This window comes from Mustela putorius, unplaced genomic scaffold, assembly GCF_011764305.1.
Source record: "Mustela putorius furo isolate JIRA1106 unplaced genomic scaffold, ASM1176430v1.1 tig00003859_pilon_pilon_pilon, whole genome shotgun sequence".
In the NCBI taxonomy this organism is placed as follows: Eukaryota; Metazoa; Chordata; class Mammalia; order Carnivora; family Mustelidae; genus Mustela; species Mustela putorius.
The window spans coordinates 32,335,052-32,360,340 of NW_025422011.1; the positions used below are offsets into that span (position 1 = coordinate 32,335,052).

Sequence of the window (25,289 nt, forward strand, 5' to 3'; positions counted from 1 at the left end):
GATTACCAGTATTTGTCAGTCTTTTAAAATCTAAATTTTTTTTTTTTTGAGGGAGAGGCATTTTAATGAAAACTCCATATTTCCTTTATAGATATTTTAATATGCGTCTCTAACTGTAAGGGTTTTTTTTTTTTTTACATCTCAATCTACCATTATAATATTTAACAAAATTAATTATAATTTTGAATAGTTCCTTAATATCTGATACCTAACTTATTGTCTCAGAAATGTCTTGGTTTATTTAAGTCAGACTCCAGATAAGTCTTACACATTGTAATGTTGATATTTCTTAAATTTTTTCTGTAACAGTCCCACTCTTGTGTGTGGTGGAGAAACTGGGTCATTTCTCCTATGGAAGGCCCTACATTCTGGATTTGGCTGATTAATTCCCCATATTATTATTTAACTTGTACTTCTATTTGGCATATTTTCCATGAAGTGATAATTAGACTTAGAGGCTTAATTACATCCACATTCAATTTTTAAAGCAAGACTATTCAAATAGTGTGCTGTACTTCCTATTTTGTCATTATCAAGAGGAACTTAATTTCTGGTTGCTCTAGTTTTAGTAATGTTAAGATTGATTTGTGGGTTTGGGTAGTATTACCCTTCACTAGACCGTTTTAGTATCTATTGATGATCATTGCCTAAATACATTATTTCAATAGGAATTGCAAAAAGGTGATTTCCTCATTCTCTTACCCCTTCTGCACTTATTAACTGAATGAAATTCATCTATAAAATAGAACATTTATCAATTATACCTTGATATGAAAGTTTAGTAAATTTAGTTATTTTTTTTTTTAAAAAAAGTCAGAATAGTAGATTAGTACCCTAGCAATCGGCACTAGTGACCACTTTAAAAAATTGTTATTATGGACTCTTGCGTTTTGTGTGTTTGAGGAGTTTCAATCAACTGCAGTTTTTTTTTTTTTTTTTAAAGATTTTATTTATTTATTTGACAGAGAGAAATCACAAGTAGATGGAGAGGCAGGCAGAGAGAGAGAGGGAGGGAAGCAGGCTCCCTGCCGAGCAGAGAGCCCGATGCGGGACTCGATCCCAGGACCCTGAGATCATGACCTGAGCCGAAGGCAGCGGCTTAACCCACTGAGCCACCCAGGCGCCCTCAACTGCAGTTTTTATTCATTTTTATTCATTTTGATTCTTTTATTCCTTGACACAATAAAATGAATAGACTCATTGTATACATTTTTTCTGACCCAGATATAGAATGTCATTTCTCCAAGGAGTTCTGGTTTTCTTTACTGGGAAATAGTATTTAATAAAACTATTGTAAAATGAATTAACTAACAGTGATATGATGCTTAGTATAGTATAGAGTGTATGTTAGTTGTTATTTTCATATTATTTAGTCTTGAGCAGTGATTCTGAAAGTGTGGTCCCTGAACCAGCAGTGTCAGCATCACTGGGGAACCTGTTAGAAATGTAAATCCTGGGGCACCTGGGTGGCTCAATGGGTTAAGGCCTCTGCCTTCGGCTCAGGTCATGATCCCAGGGTCCTGGGATCAAGCCCCACATCGGGCTCTCTGCTCGGCGGGGAGCCTGCTTCTCTTCCTCTCTCTCTCTGTGTGCCTCTCTGCCTACTTGTGATCTCTGTCTATCAAATAAATAAATAAAATCTTAAAAAAAAAAAGAAAAGAAATGTAAATCCCCACCTCGGATCTACCGAATCAGAAACACTAAGGATGGGATTTAGAAATCTGTTTTAACAAGCCCTGCATGGTTTGATGCACACTGAAGTTTGAGAACTGTTGATCAAGAGTAGAAGTTCATAATTCATTTAGTGAGAAGAAACCACAGATATGCTAAATATATTCCAGTAGTAGCTGTGCAGTACCCTGGCTCCCAGCAGCATTGTTTTCTCATCTGAGCTTACCTTACTTTATGAAATAAATTAATGAAACAGATACCAACTAGAATAATCTGTTAATCTGTTTATCTAACTTTCTAAGGATATAGAACCTATGAACATCAACACACTTCAGTTTCACATATTTTGTATTTTAAAATAATTTATGATAGCCTTTCCCAGTGTATTCCATAGGGTACTAGATCCTCTAAATGTTCTGTAATAAAGAGGTTTCACTGGTCAAAAAAGTTTGAGAAATATTTTATATCTCCTTTGCTTGGCATTGTACAAACAGTACTTACATGTCAAAGTCTGAGAAACTGTGCAGTAAAGAAAGCTGTTTTACTTGGCTTTAACTTACTGTTTGCAAAATTATTTGATTTGAAAACCTTTTTGCTAAGTAGTATATATTAGTTTTCAGTAGAAAACACTTTGGAAAATGCTTCCTTAGTATATCTTAAAAAGAAAAATAATTTATGGACTATGTACCACTTAAAAATAGAAAGCTTTCTGGGTGAAAATATAGTAGCTCTACAAATAAATTTGTTCTACCTTCAGAACACTATAGAACCCAGGAACTGTTGAAGGGGGAAAATATCTGGATATTGTCTTTGCTAAAGGTAAATTTAATTCTGAACTCAAGACTATTGGCCTGATTTGTCTGAAGGCCTGTTATCCTGATATGTGTATTTCTCATGTAGTCATTGTTTTCTAGACTGATGCAAGGAAAAACCAGGTTTTATCATGTGGACGTGTCAACATGATTAACAAGAAACAGAGTAGCTTTTCGGGGAGAATTATAGACCTTACAGAACTTTGCAACTACTTACTCTCTTTTATTTCCAATTGGAAAATTTTAAAGTCCTTAAACTGCATAACCAAGGCAGTTTTATATAGTAGCGCACTGTAAATAATTGCTTATATTTCAAAAGGGAAAGGTAGAACTGATAATTTTTTATTTCTGTAATTCCTTTTATACTCTTTTTAAAAGACTTTATTTATTTATTTATTTGGCAGAGGGAGGGAGAGTAGGAGCTGTGGGAGAGGAAGAGGAAGGTGCAGACTCCATCCCAGGACCCTGAGATCATGACCCGAGCGTAAGGTAGAGGCTTAATGACTGAGCCAACCAGGTGCCCTCCTTTTAACCTCCTTTCTAACCGGAATGTTTAAAGAAATATTCTAAGAGGAGGTTTAGTATGAAATAGCATTGTTGAAAGTGAGCTTGGCACAGAGATGATACTGTATTCAGCAAGAAGATAGAAGAGATAGGAATCAAGTATCAAGAATGCAACAAAGTTGAGGTTGATGGATTAAACCTAAGTGATAGGATGAACTTCCTGAATAATATGCCTATGGAGTCAGTCCATAAAATCTGTAATCTAATAATTCTTAGCATTTTTGTTTCAAGATATGTTCAAAGGGCAATAGCATTTTTGAGGCAGATTGATATGGTGAATACTAACTTATCCCATATTATTGAAGCAAAGAGTCTGTGACCTATATAGAATGTAAACTACACAGAAGCTGAGAATTCCACTAGTACGTGTAGTCCATAGTAATAATAGGCAGAAAAAAAAATCTGTAAATGGGCAAGCTGTGATAGGTACAAAGGGTAAGGTGACTTTGTGAGTTAATTCAGTGAAGAGTGTTGAAGATAAACTTATTATCTTAAAAAAAAGATGAATTTGTATCTTTAATCAGACCTACTAGAAATAGGAATAATTTTAGGATAGGAAAATGGTTGCAGATGTTGTTCATGAGATAAAATATGTGAAAATGTTTTCTGCTACAAAGTATTAAATGTTGGGGCTCCTGGGTGGCTCAGCCCATAGGTGTCTGCCTTTGGCTTAGATCATGATCCTGGGGTCCTGGGATCCAGCTCCGCATGGGTTCCCTGCTCAGCAGGGAGCCTGCTTCCCTCTCTGCCGCTTGTGTTCTCTCACTTGCTCACTCCCTCTCTCTCTCTCAAATGAACAAATAAAATCTTCAAAAAAAAATCAAGTTTGAAATCATTATTATAAGGTCATAAGATTCATATCCTATGTTTTAAATTTACTGCTTATTTTTAAGTTTCCATATCTTTTTGTTAATAACTGTTCGGTTAGTGAATGTTTAGTTAAAGAATAGCTTTAAGAAATGACCAATGCAGCGTGCCTGAATGGCTCAGTTTTGTGCTCTCTCTCAGTCAAATAAATAAATAAAATCTTAAAAAAAAAAAGATGATCAATGCACTCTATTTTATGTTTTGGTCAAAGTAGGTTAATAGTCATTTAATTGAAATGGTTATCTCCTTAGTCAAGCTGGCTTCTAATGGTACTCTAGGGGATTTATCACAGTCTCATAAAATGAATAGCTTTATCTCTTTGAGGAATTTTAGTCATTCTTTTGTCATTTCAGATTTGTTAGTAATCCACAAAGAATATGATTCATTATGTGTGGAAATCTTCGGCAATTCATATTCATCACATTTTTATTATTTCTAAGGATTTCAGAAACCAACCTTTAACAAAGCTTTTGCTTTGCAACAAATGAAAATCATTCAAGAGCATAGGGACCTTATAACACATACAAAAAGTAAACAGATAGTTCCTTTTGGATATGTGCATTCCATAGACATCTAGTACTTGGTTATATTTCACAGTATTAGAAAATATACGGGCTCCAAAGGAGATAGAAAATATAGTTCTTGGCTTCTACGTGTGGGGAAGGATACTTCCCTTAGTAAAATATCCAGAAAACTATTCTAAGAAAATTCATTCCTGCAGTGAAGAAATACTCAGAAAGTATGTGCGCATGTGGCCAACTTTTGTTTTAGGAACTGGGAAATTACCAGTAGGCAAGACAGAAATCCTCGTTTTTATGGAGCATATTCTAATGGAAGAGACAGACAAACAAAAAATAAGTGGAATGGGTAGTATGTTGGATGGTAACAAGTGCCATGGGAAAAAATAAAGCAAAGGAAGAAGGCAGGGCATGTTAGAGAATTGCAATTTTATTTTATTTTATTTTTAAGCTATTTATTTACTTATTTATTTGAGAGAGAGCAAGCTAGAGAGACAGAGAGCTTACAAGAGCTCAAGCATGAGCAGGGCTGGGCAGAGGGAGTAGCAGACTCCCACAGAACAGGAACCTGATGGGGGACTTGACTTAACTGACTGAGCCACCCAGGCGTCCCAGAACTCCAATTTTAAATAGGGTGCCAGCAAAGGCTTAACAGCAGAAGTCACTTGAATGAAGACCTAATGGAAATGAGGGAATTCATCATTAGAATATCTGTGAAAAGAGTATTCTAGGGAGAGGAAGAAAAACAGTAATAAGATCCTTGGCTGGGAGCATGTCCAGCACGTTTTAGAGCTACAAGGAAGTAGAATGGGGCTAAAGTGGAATGGGAGAGATTGAAGGAGCCTGGTAAAATAATGCAGACAGGCAGTGATGGTGGCTTATAGTATTGTGGTAGCAGTGGACATGGTAAGCAGTCAGGATTTGCTGACAGTTTGGATATGAGATACAAAAGAGAGAGGAATCAGCGATTTTGATCTGCCAAATGGAAAGAGGATTTCTATGAACAGAGGCTGAAAATACTGTAGGAGGAATAGAGTTCAGGGAGAAACACTGGAGCTGTGTTTTAGACATGCTTAAGATACCTGTTAGTGGGGGCACCTGGGTGGCTCATTCGTTAAGCATCCGACCTCAGCTCAGGTCATGATCCCACAGTCCTGGGATGGAGCCTTACATTGGGCTCTCTGCTCGGCAGGAAGCCTGCTTCTCCCTCTCCCACTCCCCCTGCTTGTGCTCCCTCTCTCACTGTGTCTCTCTCTGTCAAATAAATAAAATCTTAAGAAAAAAAAAAAGATACCTGTTAGTCATCTAAGTAGAGCTGTAAAGCAGACAGTTGGATATGGCTTTTTGTGGCATTTTGGGGAGAGGTTTGGTGGGAGAAATGAGTTTGGAGATGTATGATATCTTGGTAAACTGTGCTGAGAAGTAAGACTAGGAGAAAAATGAATAAAGAAAGCTTTCAGGAGGGAGATCAAATTTTGAGTTGGAACTTTGATTAATGGAAAAGAGAAGGAAGAGGATTCTGGTTAGGGAAAATGACCTGGCATCTTAGAATATCATTTAGAAATAAATCTGAATGCTTTACTCTCTTGTCTTTTTTTCTTTGAAATATTGTTTTGAAATATTGCTATGAAAGTTTTATAGTGTATCATAAAGTATTATGGAACAGTAGGTACATGGGAAATATTTGTGGACACATAAATGAGAATAATGTTTTCAAAGCTTATTTCACTAATTAGTACTTTTAGTCATTGAAATGTAGGATATTTTTTATTATAGATGTTTTTATTGTGCTAAAAATACATGACATAAGATTCAGCATTTTAACCATTATTAAAGTGTACAGTTCACTGGTAGTAAGTATATTCCAAAACTTAGTTTTGTGTATAAAGATATTGTCTCTTCTCAAAAAATGTTGCTTACTAACAAAAGGAATTTAGAGCCAGTTGGGCTTTACTTCTAAGCACACTGAGCATTCTGTAAGTCTTAGAATCCTAAATGATCATCACTTTTGTTTGAAAGATTGAAACAATTAGAAAAACAAGAATGAAAATTAGTGCCTTACTTCTGAAACAGATCTTTTCTTTCTTAAAAACTGACTTTCCATTTAAGTGAGTGTCATTTTTAGTTGTTTGGGTCACTATTTAAATAATTTGAATGTGTTTTCTTTACCTTTGATTACTGGTACCTCCCTCAGAAACCAAATGCTCCTATAAAGCTGTGGTATGAATCTATAGCATAAGGAGCTTTTCAGAAGTGAAATAAGCATGCCTTCCTTTATAACTTTTTGCCTGCTTACTTGCTTCTTAGATTCCTGTCAAAGTCTGTGTCTTTACTTTTGAGTTTTGTAAATTATATTATAAATTATATTTTATAATTAACTTTGGATTTTATAAATTACATGAAAATGTGTGATATGTCTGTTTTTTGTGTTATAAACCTAGGAAATTCTGTCTCTTGATTACAGTGCATCTTTTTCTAGGGAACAAAGAAGGAAGAGATTGAAGGTGAAGTGGAAGTGTCTGGTTTAATTCAGCCTGCAGAAGTGTTTGCTCCCAAAAGCCTGGTGTTGGTATCCAGATTAGATTATCCAGAAATTTTTAGGGTAAACAACTCACAGTTGTCATTATTGATTTGTATTATTGTGTGAATCTATTTTGAGTGAACCATGGTAGCATGATTTTTTATTTAAAATGTCTTTAAATTGATTTAGGGATCCATCAATAAAACAAATTTAGTGTGAACTGAAAAATGTGTTTATGTTGGGTAAAATAAATTCCTGAGTTAATATGACTATTTAAACTTATAAAGATGTAGTGTTTGCTTTAATATAGATCCCATGGCTACTGATTCCAAAATTTATCAATCTAAAAGAAATTATTTGATTGCTTGTAGCAAATTTAAAATGCATTAGCAATAGAACAATCCTGTCTGTTTTTATTTATCTTCTTTTGAGGAATATCAGGCCCAAGTAAGTAGAATGGATATTTGCAATTTCAAAAAGTTCTGATTGCCAGGATGGCTTTAAAATATTCTTTACTTCCAGATATTTTCCTTTTTGAGACACTCAGAATTTTTCCAATGCAAAAATTTTTTTATTTAGTTATAAATACATTTAAGCTATGAAGGAAGAGGGCTATTCTTTTATTTCAGTTGCTACCTTTGGTAATAGTAATGTTGATTATTGTCCAAAATCACAGATCTTTTGAAGGGTATAAAATATACCTTAACATTTCCCAAGGACTTGGAATTTCTGGAAAACTTTGTATATTACTGAGATTATATATTGTATAAAAATTAGCTTCATTTCAAGATTTCAGTGATAATGGGTAACTTCTAACAAATTCTAATGTTTTAAAGTCACAAATGTAAATAAACTGAATCATTTGTAAAGGTTGCATTTTGTCTTCCATTTTACTATCTACCTTCTTCTGAGCTTAAAGTGTTTATAATATCTTATCTCTATTTTACTAACCTCTATTTTGTAATAATTCACAAAATTTTTCTGTAAAGCAGATGTTCTGAATTTGTAAGAATCACAAAAATATAAAATTTCTTAATTTTTATCTTGAAATTGGGAGTTTTGCAAAGTAAGAGAAAAACAGTTTTAAAGCCCTACAAATTTGCTAAAGTGGTTATCTGAGCTCAAGCCCCTGTTTTACAAATTATAGATTTCTGTTTTTTATAAACTTACCTCAAAAGCTCATTTAGAGCTTCTGATTAAGGAAGAAAATTTAATAAACCTAATAACATTTGCTGCTAAAAATTTGTTCTGTGGTCATTGTAGGATATACTTTACTGACTTCAAAGGGAAATTTCCTAGCAGCAGATGTCGCAGCAATTTATTTTCAATGCTTACTTTTTCCATGAAAAAACTGCATGCATCTTCTCTTTGCAGGCTTGCCTAGGTTTGATCTACACTGTTTATGTGGATAGTCTGAATGTCTCCTTGGAAAGTCTCATTGCAAACCTGTGTGCATGCCTTGTCCCAGCGGCTGGAGGGTCTCAGGTAAATAGAATGAGAAGGGAAACGAAGAGGACCTATTCCTCTTTTTTTCTCCTCCAGTTAATTTAATTTATGAAGGAAAGGGGGAAAAAAAAAAGGTCCTTGAATATTCTCATTTTAAAGAAGATCTTAGTTAACCATTATCCCTATGGTCTGCCTTCTAGAGAGAGACCCAAGATTCCATTCTTTTCTTAGGTCACGAGGTTAATTTTAACTCCGGGTTCACCTTTAACATAGCATAATTAGTAGTCATATTTTGTGTAACTTGAACTCTAGTTTACATTTTCTTGGAAACACACTTTTTAAAATATTTAAACATTTAAAAAATACATTCTTTTTGCCTTTATTCCTCCTCTATGTAGTTATGGCTCATTTTATTAACTTATATAAAAAATTTATAAGTGATTAAAAATTAGGAGATAACATTAAGAAAACTCTCAAAACATTTTTTTTGTAGCACTTATAACTACTTCTGAATAGGTTTATTTATTTATTCATTTTCCTGGATAACAGCAATTATACATGACCCTAAAACCATTTTTCTGTGTTTGTTATCTTTAACAGAATAGCTCACATGTAAGCTTTGAAAGAAGGTGGCTTATTTTTCTTATTTCAGTTTGCTACCTTTAGCAATAATAATGTTGATGATCATGCGGAATCAAAGATCTTTTCTAAAAAGTGTAATCTGTTCCTTAAAATTTCCCAAGGATTTTGTCATATATTTAGCCTTAAGGGAGAACATTAAATTATTTTACTGAAACAAAACTTTGTTAGAGTGGTCATGGGTTTTTCATCTTGTTTGTCCAAGGATTTTTATTTTCGTCTCTGCAGTACAACCTCAGCTTCTATGTCTCAGTGTTTCTAGAGGACCAAACTTAAAAAAAAAAAAATTCTTTTCCTTAAGCCCTAAAACTGATTAGTTGATTGTGTATTTTGTTTATTCTTGTGTAATACTGTAGAAGAGGACAGCCCTCTAAAACTTCAATTGTTTATCCTCCTCAGTCTGACAGAGATGATACTTGCAGTGAAACGGACATCCATTTGCTTTACCCTTTGCCTTTTAACTGTGTTTTGTCTTACCTGGTATCTTCTGTTTTTCTTTAATTTTTATTCCCTTTTTTCCCTCCTGTTCCCTATTCCCTCAGTCTTCTCCCCCTGCTCCAAGGGAAGAATATAAAATATGAGTTTGGTCACAAATGACATAAATTTGATAGCAGTGGAATTGCTTCATGGACCTTTATCATGGTGGGATTTCTGCTAACTTTATTTTGTGAATTTATTTTTTAATTAAAACAATTTTTTTGTGGGGCGCCTGGGTGGCTCAGTGGGTTAAAGCCTCTGCCTTCAGCTCAGGTCATGGTCCCAGGGTCCTGGGATCGAGCCCCGCATCAGGCTCTCTGCTCAGCAGGGAGCCTGCTTCCTCCCCTCTCTCTGCCTACTTGTAATCTCTGTCTGTCAAATAAATAAATAAAAATCTTAAATAAAAAAAAAATTTTTTTTGTTGGAGGATACCAGGATGGCTCAGGTGGTTAAGCATTTGCCTTCAGCTCAGGTCATGATCCCAGGGTCCTGGGATCGAGTCCTGTGTCGGGCTCCCTGCTCTACGGGGAACATGCTTCTCCAGATTCTGCTTCCACAACCCCTGCCTTTGTGCTCTTTCTGTCTTTCTCTCCATTTCTCTGACAAATAAGTAAAAAAATAATTAAAAAAGTAAAAAACTTTTTATTGTGGCTACTAAAATTTTAAAATATTGCATATATGGTTCATATTATATAGTTTTATTTCTTTCTCCAAGTTTTATTGACATAAAATTGGCATAAAAACGTTGACTTTAATGTTTTATTATTTTTTAGGTAACTGTGATTGTCAGCGATTTTTATATCTCATCATTTAATAAATTGCAGCTTTCTCCTTACTGAATTTTCTTATACCATGATCATTTGAGCACAGTGTAAATTGAATGTTATCAGCTACATTTTTATTCTTGGCATCTACTAATTGGGTCTTACAGGGTTATCACCAACTCAATATTCAAAAAAGTTTTAAAAATTTGAACTTAAAGGGATTTTTTTTTTGTCTTAAGAAAATGTCTGAAAAGAAATCATTTATGTTTCTGTGTGTGTTTTCCCATTCTGCAGAAGCTGTTTTCCTTGGGTGCAGGAGACAGACAGCTGATCCAGACTCCTTTGCATGATAGTCTTCCTGTCACAGGCACTAGCGTCGCTCTTCTGTTTCAGCAGTTGGGTATGTTTTTCCCCCCATTGTCAGTGTCCTCCTGTGGATTAATTTTAAGCACAATACCTGATACATAAAATAGATAATTATGTGGGTCCTAATCATTTTTTTTTATTTTTTTTAATTAATTAATTTTTTTTTAAAGATTTTATTTATTTATTTGACAGAGAGATATCACAAGCAGATGGAGAGACAGGCAGAGAGAGAGAGAGAGAGAGAGAGGGAAGCAGGCTCCCTGCTGAGCAGAGAGCCCGATACGGGACTCGATCCCAGGACCCTGAGATCCTGACCTGAGCCGAAGGCAGCGGCTTAACCCACTGAGCCACCCAAGCACATGTGGGTCCTAATCTTAAATGATGCTAATGATGCTTATTCTTTTTTTTTTTTTAATTTTTTATTTTTTATAAACATATATTTTTATCCCCAGGGTTACAGGTCTGTGAATCACCAGGTTTACACACTTCACAGCACTCACCAAAGCACATACCCTCAACAATGTCCATAATCCCACCCCTTCTCTCAACCCCCCTCCCCCCAGCAACCCTCAGTTTGTTTTGTGAGATTAAGAGTCACTTATGGTTTGTCTCCCTCCCAATTCCATCTTGTTTCATTGATTCTTCTTCTACCCACTTAAGCCCCATGTTGCATCACCACTTCCTCATATCAGGGAGATCATATGATAGTTGTCTTTCTCTGCTTGACTTATTTCGCTAAGCATGATATGCTCTAGTTCCATCCATGTTGTCGCAAATGGCAAGATTTCATTTCTTTTGATGGCTGCATAGTATTCCATTGTGTATATATACCACATCTTCTTGATCCATTCATCTGTTGATGGACGTCTAGGTTCTTTCCATAGTTTGGCTATTGTGGACATTGCTGCTATAAACATTCGGATGCACGTGCCCCTTTGGATCACTACGTTTGTATCTTTAGGGTAAATACCCAGTAGTGCAATTGCTGGGTCATAGGGCAGTTCTATTTTCAACATTTTGAGGAACCTCCATGCTGTTTTCCAGAGAGGTTGCCTCAGCTTGCATTCCCACCAACAGTGTAGGAGGGTTCCCCTTTCTCTGAATGATGCTTATTCTTTTAAAAGATTTTTAACTCTGGCCTCTTTTGCTCTGGAGTCAGTTAGACATACAGAAAATAGGCAGATTTTCCTTATGTTTTAAAAGATGAATAGATGGTATATTTTGCTTTTCCTTTACTGAATTACTTTTGCAGAAACCTTGTCGAATGAAACAGAAAGTCCTGTCCTTCTAATCCATGATCTGGATCGGAACTTTATCACCATATTTTCTAGCAATGAAAAGGCTCAAGAATTGCAGGGAGGATACAATGAAGTGCACTCTGTCTATCGGACAGCTTGTACTTCCTTTAAGGAATCATACAACTTTAAAGTGAAGATGTTTCTGATTGGGGCTGCCAGAGATTCCTATTTACTCTACCTCTTACTTGTCCTTTATATGTGCCTGCGTATGAGTGTCCCACTCTCTTTGATTCAGTCTTTGTCATTGTTCTCCATCTGTCTTTGTCTTTTTTAAGTTACATTGAAACCTTCCCTTCCCTAGGGTTCATGTTATTATCCATGGGATTATTATTACCTTACACAAAACTTCCAGCCTCTTGTTTCCCTTCTGTCTCATGCTGAGTTTTGCTTCTAACTCAGCTTTCTTTTTTTTTTTTTTTTAAGATTTTATTTATTTATTTGACAGAGAGAGATCACAAGTAGACAGAGAGGCAGGCAGAGAGAGAGAGGGAAGCAGGCTCCCTGCTGAGCAGAGAGCCCGATGTGGGACTCGATCCCAGGACCCCGAGATCATGACCTGAGCCGAAGGCAGCAGCTTAACCCACTGAGCCACCCAGGCGCCCCTAGCTCAGCTTTCTAAATTGTTACTCCTTTTTCATTAATGGTCCCATCCTTATTCTTCTGCTGTGACTTCAGTTGTCAAATTTAGAAAGCCTCAGAAGAAATTATTGTAAATATACAGTTTTATAGTATCTTAGTAAAGATTAATGGTGATACCAATCCCAAAGTAGTAGGGAATCCTACTACTAAAAATCCCTTACATCTGCTTCCCGTCAGGAGTTCAAACACTAAAAAATTACCTATCCCTTCATCTCTCCCCTCCAAAAATATTCTGCTGCTCACTAAGTCATTTCAACTAAGTCCTAATGTAATTAAAGCTATATTTTTTCTTAATAGGTGAAATAGGTAATTTCCCTGGTGGTACTTTGTTCTCTAAAGAATATCTTGGTTTTGTTTTTGTTTTTTAAAGATGTTATTTATTTATTTGAGAGAGAGAGAGAGAGATCACAAGAGGCAGGCGGAGAGGGGGGAAGCAGGCTCCCTGCTGAGCAGAGAGCCCAATACAGGGCTCAATCCCAGGACTCTGGGATCATGACCCTTGCCAAAGGCAGAGGCTTAACCCACTGAGCCACCCAGTGCCCCAAGAATATCTTGTTGATTAAATACTCTTTCCATAATCTTCTAGAAATAATTTTCAGGAGTTCATTGGTTATCTGAACCCTGTCCATGGTCCCTACTAACCATTGACTTGGTTGATTTTATCCAAGGGTTATTCACATGACTTTTTTACTTTTAGAAGAGACTGTATACCTCATACAAGGGTTAGTAAAAACAAAGATTTACCATTAAGGGGAACAGACAAATAGTGACACAAATAAAATAATCTGCCTTTTATCTTAATGAGTGCTTTAGAAGCCTGTTATGTTTTTGAGTTTTTACAATGGTTTGACCAGGGGGAGGGGAGGGATGTTACTGGCATTTAGGGCCCAGGACCAGGGATATTAAACATCCCTTATGCATGATGTATGTGTACCAGAAGAGTTTTTAACCTCAAAAAGAGCAGTAGCACTCCCACTGTGAAAAACTACTGTAGATAAAGTATAATTTATAAAACCTGGACATGTGTTCAAGTAATGGTGGTCTATATAATTTAGACTAACCGTCTTAATAACAACTAGAAAAACTATGTAAATATGAACATCATCTACTTTAAAGCATGAGAGGCAGTAAAGATACTAAAGGAAACCTAGAGAAGTGAGCCATATATTTGGGACCAGTTTTTCCCAGAGCATCTGTTGATTTTGGAAGAAGTAACTGAAAAGCTGATCACAGCAGTATTGATATCCCACAGGGAGCATGAAAACTGAGGTCAGGTTTTATCAAGGGAGATTTCTTTATAAAGCACTCATGCTTTGAGTTGAGACTACAAAGGATCACAACATAGGAATGAGTAAATCACAAGTAAACAAGGTCCACACAAGGTCCCTTGAGAAAATGAAGTGGAACTTGAAATCATTTTAATTCCTTGAAATGATTATTATGATCCTTGATGCTACTGTCTCTAGCCATATAGTACAAGTAAAAGTAAATTCCTCTCTGGAACAAGGTAATTGCATTCTAGGTCTTCAGTATGTCTACAGAGTTTGCCCAGCACTCAATCAAAAATGACCAGAAATATGAGGACTAATCCTATATGAAAGAAATACAGAAGAAACTATAGATAATATAAAAACCCACAGGGCACCAGAAAAATAGTTAGCAAATTCACATATTTAAATAATTGTGCTTAAAATAGTGAAGGAGATAAACAGTCAAGACTTAGAATTTGGGGGGTGACATCAGCAAGATGGCAGCATAAGAAGTCCTAGTCCTTTTTCTTCCACAGGAGCGTTGCTTTAATAGTGATATACTGACCAAAATACCTTTATGAGAATTCCAGAATCTAGCAAAGAATTTCCAATACCCCAGGTGATCACAAAGCTGAGAACAGACACATTAAAATGGGTAAGAAGAACAATTTCACTTTACCCTGTCAGCCTCTCTCCTAAGCCAGCACAGCTCAGCACTGGGAGAGGACACCTCAGCTTGCCACCTCTCCTTGGGGGAGGGGGAAGGAGAAGAATGGAGTATGTATGCAATTTTCCAGCTTTATGGAGGGCTGCCTGAGGGTGAGACTGTCTCGACTCATTTGGAGCACTGACCGAATCAGCACTGTTTTGATGCCACTGAGAACAAAGAGAGTGAAGGGTAGAGCTTGCTGTATCATCGCTGCTTGTGGCAGTTGGCAGAAGGTGCACAACTTGGGGCATATCCCTTAGGAGGGAGGGAGAGGGAAAACAATATTCCAGCTTTTCAGAGTGCTGCCTGAATATTGGCAAAGTTATAGGGGAGTTGTGAATTTAATTCACTGCTGATGAGAATGTGAATTAGAGCACAGTTTAAACCAAATAATCCAGTCATTCCACTCCTAAGGCTTTCACTCCATTTACCTAAAGAAAATGATAGCATTGTCCATAAAATACTTGTATACGAATGTTCATATTCACATTTCTGTAATAGTATATAACTGGGAACAAGATCAGTGTTCATCAATGGCAGTGGATAATGGTGATGATAATGGGTAAATAATCTCTGATATATCCATACAGTGGAATGCTACTAAGCAATGCAAAGTAATGAATTATTGATATATGCTACAGCATGGATTAATCAGAAAATAATTATGCTGAATTTAAAAAGCCTTACAAAGAAGAATGCATACTGTATGATTTGGTTTCTATAAAGCTCAAGAAAATACAGTCTAATCTGTAGTAATAGAAACAGGTCACTGGTTGCCCTGGGAGTGGGAAGAGAGGGATGACAAAGAGTTAGGAGGAAACTTTGGGATGTTTGTGTTCATTATCTTGATTGTGTGATGATTTATGGTATATGTGTGTGTGCATATGTTAAAGTATATTAAATTCTACAAATGAATTGAGAACCTATATTCATATAAAAACTTATATATGAATGTTCATAGCAGCATTATTCATAATAGCCAAAAAAATAAAAACAACCCAAGTGTCCATCAACTCATAAATGGATAAACAAATGGTGGTATATCCACATAATGGAATAATATTCAGCCATAAAAAGGAGTGATTGTCGTTACATGCTACAAATGAAACAAATCTTGAAAACATTGTGTGAAAGTGAAGGAAGCAAGACTCAAAGGGCCATAATATTTTGTGATTCCATTTATAGGAAATGTCTACAATAGGGAAGTCCATCAAGACAGAGAGATTAGTGGGTGCCAAGAGCTGATGGGGAGAACAATGGAGTGACTGATGATGAGAATTAGGTTTCTCATCAGGTCATGAAATTGCTTTAGAGTTAGAGACTGGTAATGGTTTTACAACCTATGACTGTGCTAAACCCCACAGAACTGTATGCTATATAAGGGTGAGTTTTATGGTATATGAATTATAACTCAATAAAGAAAAAATTATTAGGGCCTTGTCAAAGGAATTCAGGAGCTATCTTGAAGAGACTTGCATGGATCTACAATGGTATAATTTGAGCTTCATAAATGGTGAAAATTGCAATTTGTTGAAACCCAGCAGATATTTTATCTTTTAAAACAATTTTTAGTTAAAAAATTTTTTTTAATTATTTATATATGTCTAAGAGAGAGAGAGAGCACATGAATGTTGGAGCAGAGGGAGAGGAAGAGCATCTCAAGCGGACTCCCCACTGAATGCAGAGCCCAACACAGGGCTCAATCTCACGACCCTGAGATCTTGACCTGAGCTGAAACCAAGCATTGATGCCTAACTGACTGAGCCATCCAGCTGCCCCCAGCAAACGTTTTTATGAATTTGTAATAATATTAAACGAAAAATTATCTTAGAATGTGACAGGGAAATGATTTGTTATCTTGAAAACTTATCAATAAAGGAAAAGAATGCAGCATTTATTCTGTCTTGTCTATATGAATTGTAATACAGGATAACCCAGTAGTCGATTAGGGAAGTTATCTCTTTTTAAAAGTATTCTATCAATAAATGAAAAAAATATATAGTGCTAGAACTTCATCATTTTACATTCTTTAGTAAATGAAATTCTCAGCATCAACAAGTATTATGTTAGGAAAGAAAACAGACAGATCTAGCCTTGCCAAACAGTACCTGTAGTTTCGCGGGAGGGATTAAATCTGATTGCAGAAAATATAGAAGATAGGGGAACATAGTGAACTGCACTAGATTGCAGTTGTCAAAATTAGGTTCTTAGACAATGTGGTTTATATATGTGATGAAATATTATTCATCCATGAAATAGAATTAAAATCTTGCTATTTACAACAACATGGATGGAGCTAGAGGGTATAATGCTAAGCATAATAAGTCAGAGAAAGAGAAATACCATATGATTTCACTTATATGTGGAATTTAAGAAAAAAAAATAAGCAAAGGAAAAAAGAGAGAGAAACCAAGAAACATATTCTTCACCAAAGAGAACAAAGATGTTTACTAGAGGGGAGTGGGGTGGGAGGATGGAGGAAATAGGTGAAGGGGATTAAGAGCGCACTTATCATGATGAGAACTGAGTAATGTATAGAATTGTTGAATCACTGTATTACACACCTGAAACTAATACAACACTGTATGTTAACTCTACTGGAATTAGAATTAGAAACTTAAAAAATAATCTGTTTGTAGAAACTCTATTGGCCAAATGTCCCAGGTTCTTTAATAAATAAATTATAAGGAAGGGAAAGGAGGAGTAATCTCTAGATTAAAAGAGTTGTAAAACACCACTTCTTGGTGGCTCAGTCCGTTGAATGTTTGCCTTCAGCTCAGGTTGTGATCTCAGGTTCCTGGGTTCAAGCCAGACTCTGCTCAGTAGCGAGTCTGCTTCTCCTTCTTCCTCTCCCTCTGTGCTTTCTCTCTCTCTCTTTCTCAAATAAATAAACAAATAAATATCTTTTTTAAAAAATCCCCTTTTTAATAGAGTGAGATTGAATTATAGTGTCTAGGAATGCACATTTGGGTGATAAAGCTATAGAAAAAAAATCAGGAAAATGGTTAATAGAAAAGTCAAGATAAAGGTTACTCGTGGCACTAGAGAGGTAGCTCTGATTAGTTGCATGTGGAAGGGTTGCTGGCAAAGTTCTCTTTCTTAAGTAGTGTTTGTAAGATAATTCCTTAAGCCATCTTTTTTATTTGCATGATTTTCTATATTTGTGTTTAATCTTCCAATGAAAATATTTTTTAAAAAACGTATATAACTACAGGCACATGGGTGGCTCAGTCAGTTAAGCACCGGACTCTTGATTTCAGCTCATGTTGTGATCTCAGGGGTCTTGGGATTAAGCCCTGCCTCAGGCTCTGTACTTAGCATAGAGTCTACTTACTCCTCTCCCTCTGCTTCTCCTCCCTGATTGTGTTTTCTTTCTCTTTCTCTCTCTCTATCAGATAAATTAAATAAATAAACAAATAAATAAATAAAATCTTAAACTTATAAAACTATTTTAACTTTTATTATTTTAAAAAGTACAGTGCTTAAACAGATTTTATCCTCAGATAATAGAAAGTCTAGAAGTAGAAGTATAGAAGCAGTACAGGACAGATGTGTTGATTGCCAGATGTCTTCAGGGATGGTATGGAAATTCTCCTCCATGCTTTTTCCCTGTTTATTAGTAAGGAGTTAATAAGACTGTGAGCTTTAAGAACTTCCTCATCTTAGTATTCTGTGTGTCTTCTATATTTGGTATAGTACCTTGGACTCAGAAGACATTAGTATTTTTTGACTAAATGAGTGAATATATTAGCCGTGAAGAAAATGGCAATCATTATTGCATCAGATGTTCTATCTATGGATGAAATGTGCCAGAATGTATGATTATTAGTAATTTGAAGATCACATTTCATTATTTTACTCTCTAGTATGTTTGAGCTGAATTATCTTTTGCTTACATATTCAAAATTTAATTTTCCAGGGAAAAAATAAGGAAAAGATAAGAAAGGGAAGGAAAAAGAAGGATGCCTCTAAAACAGCGCCATGTGCAGAGTTGTAGTTTCCAGAACATGTGGTACTGATAATTCTGACTAAAGGCATGTTCTTATCACCAGTCATTTTGGTTGGACTGTTGTTGAAGGCCAATATTAGACTATTATCAGAGTTCACTACCTGGGTTGGGGTGAGATCGTAGTGGTGGATTTTATAAAACACAGACAGGAAGCAGATAAGTTGTAGCCTTGACCAGTTTTCCTGTGGAAGGTCTAAATGTAATGATACCATTTCCTTGGTTCTTCTCTCCAAGGATTGTTAGGATAATGAATTTGTTTTTCATAGTTTGAGATGTCTCTGTGTTTGCCTGAAATAATTATGTGGACTTTTACCATCAGCCCATAATTTCCTGTCAGTCACCTTTATCTCTTACTTTCCATCTTGTTTATTTGTTTCTTTTAGCCTATGTGAACTATTGTTGTTTACCTGAAGATTTGTGTTTTAAGTGTGGAAAACTAGTTTTGTTTTTGTTTTTGTTTTTTAACGTTAGTAAGATTGTATTCATAGGGCTGGTTTTATAGCCCATCTCATTTTATCATTTAATCCATACTTATTTAACTCAGATGTCCCTCCTTAACCCAAATAATTTTGTGAAATATTCATGACATGTTGTGGGGCGCCTGGGTGGCTCAGTGGGTTAAGCCACTGCCTTTAACTCAGGTCATGATCCCAGTGTCCTGGGATTGAGCCCCGCATCGGGCTCTCTGCTCAGTGGGGAAGCCTGCTTCCCCCTTTCCCTCTGCCTGCCTGTTTGCCTACTTGTGCTCTCTCTCTCTGTGTCAAATAAATAAATAAAATCTTAAAAAAAAAAGTAAAAGAAATATTCAGGACATGTTTTATTATATCCGCTTAGCTATAATTTGGATTTTAATAGCAAGTACACTAGTTTCAGAATATTCCACAGTTTTTACAGTATATTATTTATTAGACTTGTTTTATTTTAACGATTTTATTTAATTATTTGACAGAGGGAGAAGCAGGGGGAACAGGATGGGGAGAAGCAGGCTCCCCACTGAGCAGGGAGCCTGATGCAGGGATCAGTCCCAGTACCCTGGGATCATGACTTGAGCTGAAGGCAGAGGCTTAACTGACTGAGCCCAAGTTTCCCTTATTAGACATTTTTATTTTATTAGTATTTTTAAACATTTTATTTATTTATTTGACAGATAGAGATCACAAGTAGGCAGAGAGGCGGGCAGAGAGAGAGAGAAGCAGGCTCCCTGCTGAGCAGAGAGCCTGATGCGGGGCTCTATCCCAGGACCTTGAAATCATGACCTGAGCCGAAGGCAGAGGCTTAACCCATTGAGCCACCCAGGTGCCCCTTATTAGACATTTTTAAAGTCTTTAAAGTCACAGACTAAAATGATCTTGGACCTTCAGCTATTATCACTCTATTTTCATAAACAGTAGTCTTGTATCATTTGTACTTAATACTTTTTTCCCCAGCTTTATTGAGGTATTTTTGACATATAGCTTATTTAAGTTTAAGGTTTACAACATGATGACTTGATTCAAATATATATTGTGAAATGTTTACTATAGTAAGGTTAGTTAACACCTCTGTCACCTTACATAATCATCATTTTTATGTGTATGCTGATAATATTTAAGATCTACTCCCTTAACCACTTTTCAGCATATAATACAGTTTTGTTAATGATAATCACCATGCTATACATTAGATCTCCAGAATTTATTCATTTTATATTTAGAATTTCTGCCCTTTGACCAGCATCTCCCATTTCTCACACCCCTGAGTCCCTGTTAACCACCATTCTACTTTCTATTTCTGTGAATTCAGCTTTTTTTTTTTTTTTTAATTCCACACATAAGTGAAAACATAGAGTATTTGTCTTTCTCTGTCTGACTTGTTTCACTTAACATAATGCCTTTAAGGTCTGTCCATGTTGTCCCAAAAAAGGATTTCTTCCTTTTTGTGGTCAATAACATTCCATTGTATTGTATGTATTTTTTTTATTCATTTATCCATTTATACTTAGGTTGTTTCCTTGTTTTAGCTGTTATGAATAATGTTGTAATGAACATGTAATGAGAATGTAGATATCTCTTTGAGATAGGGATTTCATTTCTTTTGGATATATAATCAGAAGTGGGATTTCTGGATCATATGGTAGTTCTATTTTTAATTTCTTCAGATACCACCATACTATTTTCTGAAATGGCTGCACTAATTTACATTTCTACCAAGAGTGCTTACAGGATGCCTTTTCTCTACTGCCTTGCCAACACTTGTTACCTCTTATCTTTTTGGTCATCATTCTAACAAATGTAAGATGATAACTCACTGTGGTTTTGATTTGCATTTCCCTGATGATTAGTGATGCTAAGCATCTTTTCATGGCATTTATTATGTCTTTGGAAAAATGTCCGTTCAGTCCTTTGCCCAGTTTTTAATCTGATAGGTGTTTGTTTTGCTATCGAGTTGTATGTGTTCCTAATATATTTTAGTTTTATTCCCTTCTCAGATAGATGGTTTGCATATATTTTCTCCTATTCTGTAGGTTGCCTTTTCATTTTGCTGATTTATTTCTTTAGCTGTGCAGAAACTTTTTTTTTTTAAGATTTTATTTATTTATTTGACAGAGGGAGATCGCAGGTAGGCAGAGAGAGAGAGGAGGAAGCAGGCTCCCTGCGGAGCAAAGAGCCAGATGTGGGGCTCGATCCCAGCACCCTGGGATCATGACCTGAGCCGGAAGCAGAGGCTTTAACCCACTGAGCCACCCAGTTGCCCCTGTGCAGAAACTTTTAAATTTGCTATTGTCCCACTTCTTTATTTTTTTCTTTTTGGTGTCTTATTGAAAAAAATCATTGCCAAACCAATATGAAGAAGCTTTTCCTCTAGTAGTTTTATAGTTTGGGTTCTTATGTTTATGTATTTAATCCATTTTGAGTAATTTTTTGTGATAGACCAATTTCATTCTTTAACATGTGAGTATCCAGTTTCCCAGCACCATTTTTTTTTTTTAAGATTTTATTTATTTACTTGACAGAGATCACAAATAGGCAGAGAGGCAGGCAGAGAGAGAGAGAGAGAGAAGCAGGCACCTTGCTGAGCAGAGAGCCCGATGTGGCACTCGATCCCAGGACCCTGGGATCATGACCTGAGCCGAAGGCAGAGGCTTTAACCCATTGGGCCCCCCAGGCGCCCCCCAGCACCATTTATTGAAGAGATTATCTTTCCCATTGAATATTCCTGGCTCAAATATTCATTGACCTTATATGTGTGAATTTATTTCTATGATATAATTTCTCTCCTATTGATCTATGTGTTTGTTTTTATGACAATACCATACTATTTTTATTACTCTAGCTTTGTAATACAATTTTAAATCAAGAATTGTAATGCTTCCAGTTTTGTTGTTTTTCAGAATTGCTTTGGCTATTTTGGGTCTTTCATCATTCCATATAAATTTTAAGATTTTTTTTTTCTGTTTCTGTGAAAAATGTCATTAGAATTCTGATAGAGGTTGTATTGAATCTGTAGATGGTTTTGGGTAGTGTGAACATTTTAACAACATTAATTCTTCTGATTCATAAACACAGGCTATTGTTCCATTTATTTGTGTCTTCTTTAGGTTCTTAAAGTCTTCTGGTTTTAACATACAGATCTTTCATCTCCTTGGTTAAACTTATCCCTAAGGTGTTGTTGTTGTTGTTTCTTAATATTTAATTTAAATTCAATTTAGTTAACATATAGTCTATTATTTTCAAGGGTAGAATTTAGTAATTCATCAGTTGCATATCACACCCAGTGCTCATTACATCAAGTGCCTTAATGCCCATCAGCCAATTACCCCATACCCCAACCTGCCTCCCCTTCACCAACCCTCAGTTTGTTTCCTGTGATTAAGAGGCTCATAGTTTTTATCCCTCTCTGTTTTTTTCTTTTTTTAAAGATTTTATTTATTTATTTGACAGAGAGAGATCACAAGTAGATGGAGAGAGAGGCAGGCAGAGAGAGAGAGAGAGAGAATCCCTCTCTGTTTTTATCTTATTTTATTTTTCCTTTCCTTCCCATATGATCCTCTGTTTTGTTTATCAAATTCCATGTATGAGTGAAATCATGGTATTTCTCTTCTCTGACTAACTTATTTTGCTTAGCATAATACCCTCTAGTTCTATTAATGTCATTGCAAATGGCAAGATTTCATTCTTTTTGATGGCTGAGTAATATTCCATTGTGTATATGTACCACATCTTCTTCTTTCATTCACGTGTCATTGGACATCTGGGCTCTTTTCCATATTTTGTCTCTCGTGGACATTGATGCTATAAACATTGGGGGGCCTGTGCACCTTTGAGTAGCTATTTTTTTTTTTAAGATTTTTATTTATTTATTTGACAGAGAGATCACAAATAGGTAGAGAGGCAGGCAGAGAGAGAGAGAGAGAGAGAGAGGAGGAAGCAGGCTCCCCACCGAGCAGAGAGCCCGATGCACGGCTCGATCCCAGGACCCTGTCATGACCTGAGCCAAAGGCAGAGGCTTTAACCCATGAGCCACCCGGCTGCCCCTGAATCACTATTTTTATATCCTTTCAGTAAATACCTAGTAATGCCATTGCTGGGTCATAGGGTAGTGTTATTTTTAACCTTTTTGAGGAATATCCACACTTTTTCAGAGTAGCTGAACTAGTTTACATTCCCACCAGCAGTGTAAGAGGGTTCCCCTTTTCCCACATCCTCGCCAACATCTCTTGTTTCCCGAGTTGCTAATTTTAGCCATTGTGACTGGTGTGAGTTAGGTATCACATTATAGTTTTGATTTGTATTTCCCTGATGCCTAGTGATGTTGAGCATTTTTTCACATGTCTATTAGACATCTGTCCCACGTTTTTAATTATATTTGATGCTGTTATAAATGGGATTGTTTTATTTCCTTTTCAGATAGTTTTTTGTTAGTGTATAGAAATGCAACTGATTTTTGTATGTTGACTTTGTATCCTGCAACTTACTAAATTAGTTTATTAGTTGTAATAGCTTTTTGGTAGAGTCTTCAGGATTTTCTCTATATAAGATCATATCATCTACAGAGACAGTTTTACTTTTTCCTTCCTTATGTGGATGCTTCTTATTTTTTCTTTTGCCTAATTGCTCTAACTAGGATTTCTAGTACTATGTTGAATTGAATAGTTTAAGAGAGGGCACCCTTGGGGTGCCTGAGTGTCTCAGTGGGTTAAAGCCTCTGCCTTCAGTTCAGGTCATGATCCCAAGGTCCTGGGATTGAGCCCTGCCATAGGCTCTCTGCTCAGCAGGGAGCCTGCTTCCTCTCCTCTCTCTCTCTGCAGGCCTCTCTGCCTACTTGTGTGATCTCTGTCTGCCAAATAAATAAATAAATAAATCTTAAAAAAAAAAAATGGCACCCTTGTCTTATTCCTGATCTTAGCAGGAAATCTTTCAACCTTTTACCATTGAGTAAGATGTTAGCTGTGGACTTGCCATATATAGCATTTATTATGTTGAGGTAATTCCTTTTATGCCCAATTTGTTGAGAATTTTTACCGTGAAAGGATGTTGAATTTTGTCAAATGCTTTTTCTGCGCTATTGAGATGACCATGTGATTTTAAAATCTTTTATTTTATTAATGTGTTATATCACATTGTTCGATTTGTGTATGTCGAACCATCTTTACATCCCAGATATAAATCCTGCTTGATGATTGTGTATGAGCCTTTTAATGTGATGCTGAATTCAGTTTGCAGATACTTTATTGAGAATTTTTGCCTCTGTTCATCAGGGATATTAACCTTTAGTTTTCTTTTCTTATAGTGTCCTTATCTGGCTTTGTTATCAGGGTAATGCTGGCCTTGTAAAATTAGTTTGGGAGTGTTCACTCCTCTTCACTTTTTTTTTGAAAATATGAGAAGCATTAGTATTAATTCATCTTTAAATGTTTGGTAGGATTTACCAATCCATCCAGTCCTCAACTTTTCTTTGTTGGGAAGTTTTGATTACTGTTTCAATCTTCTTATGTATTATTGGTCTGCTCAAAATTTCTATTTCCTCATGATTCAGTCTTGGTATGAACGTTTTTATATGTATACTTCCTTTTTGCTTACTTAAATTAACTTTAGCCAGTTTTTCATTAACTATTATTAGATCAATATTTCTGTTGATTGTCTCTAATAGTAAATATAGATGCGTTTTAAAAAATTACTAAAACAGCCAAAATTTTTTCTTTAGTTTATCTTATTATCATTATTTTTACTTTTTACATGAACATCCTTAAAATGTTGAATATAGCTGTAACTTTCAATTTGGGAAGTTACTTTTATTCCTGAATATTTTATTTTATTTTTTATTTATTTATTTTTTTAAAAGATTTTATTTATTTATTTGACAGACAGAGACCACAAGTAAGCAGAGAGGCAGGCAGAGAGAGAGGAGAAAGCAGGCTCCCTGCTGAGCAGAGAACCCGATGTGGGGCTCGATCCCAGGATGCTGGGATCAAGACCCGAGCCGAAGGCAGAGGCTTTAACCCACTGAGCCACCCAGGCGCCCCTCCTGAATATTTTAATGGGAAAAAATTGGTATTCTCTTTAGTCTTTCCCTGGAAAAGTTTTTGTCTATAACACTATATAATTATTCCTGAAGTGACATTAACTTTTACAAGAATATAAAAAATAATTTTGTTCCTGAAATAGAAAGATAAAAAGATGCCAGAGGAAATAATGAAGGCTTAGAGGGTAGAAAATATTATTTTTACCTTAATACCTTTATGAAGAATATACTGATTGGT

The 25,289-nt window shown here is 35.8% G+C and overlaps 1 protein-coding gene across 3 annotated transcripts in view; it reads left to right on the forward strand.

Moving 5' to 3' along the window:
- The window catches only part of SBF2 (SET binding factor 2), a 468,206-nt gene that overhangs the window by 218,737 nt on the left and 224,180 nt on the right, over window positions 1–25,289 (forward strand). For all 3 annotated transcript variants that reach the window (XM_004751963.3, XM_004751964.3, XM_045065843.1), the window contains 3 exons: window positions 6,912–7,034; window positions 8,328–8,438; window positions 10,574–10,679. In XM_004751963.3, coding sequence (XP_004752020.2) covers window positions 6,912–7,034; window positions 8,328–8,438; window positions 10,574–10,679 — 340 coding nt within the window. The remainder of the gene's footprint in view (window positions 1–6,911; window positions 7,035–8,327; window positions 8,439–10,573; window positions 10,680–25,289) is intronic.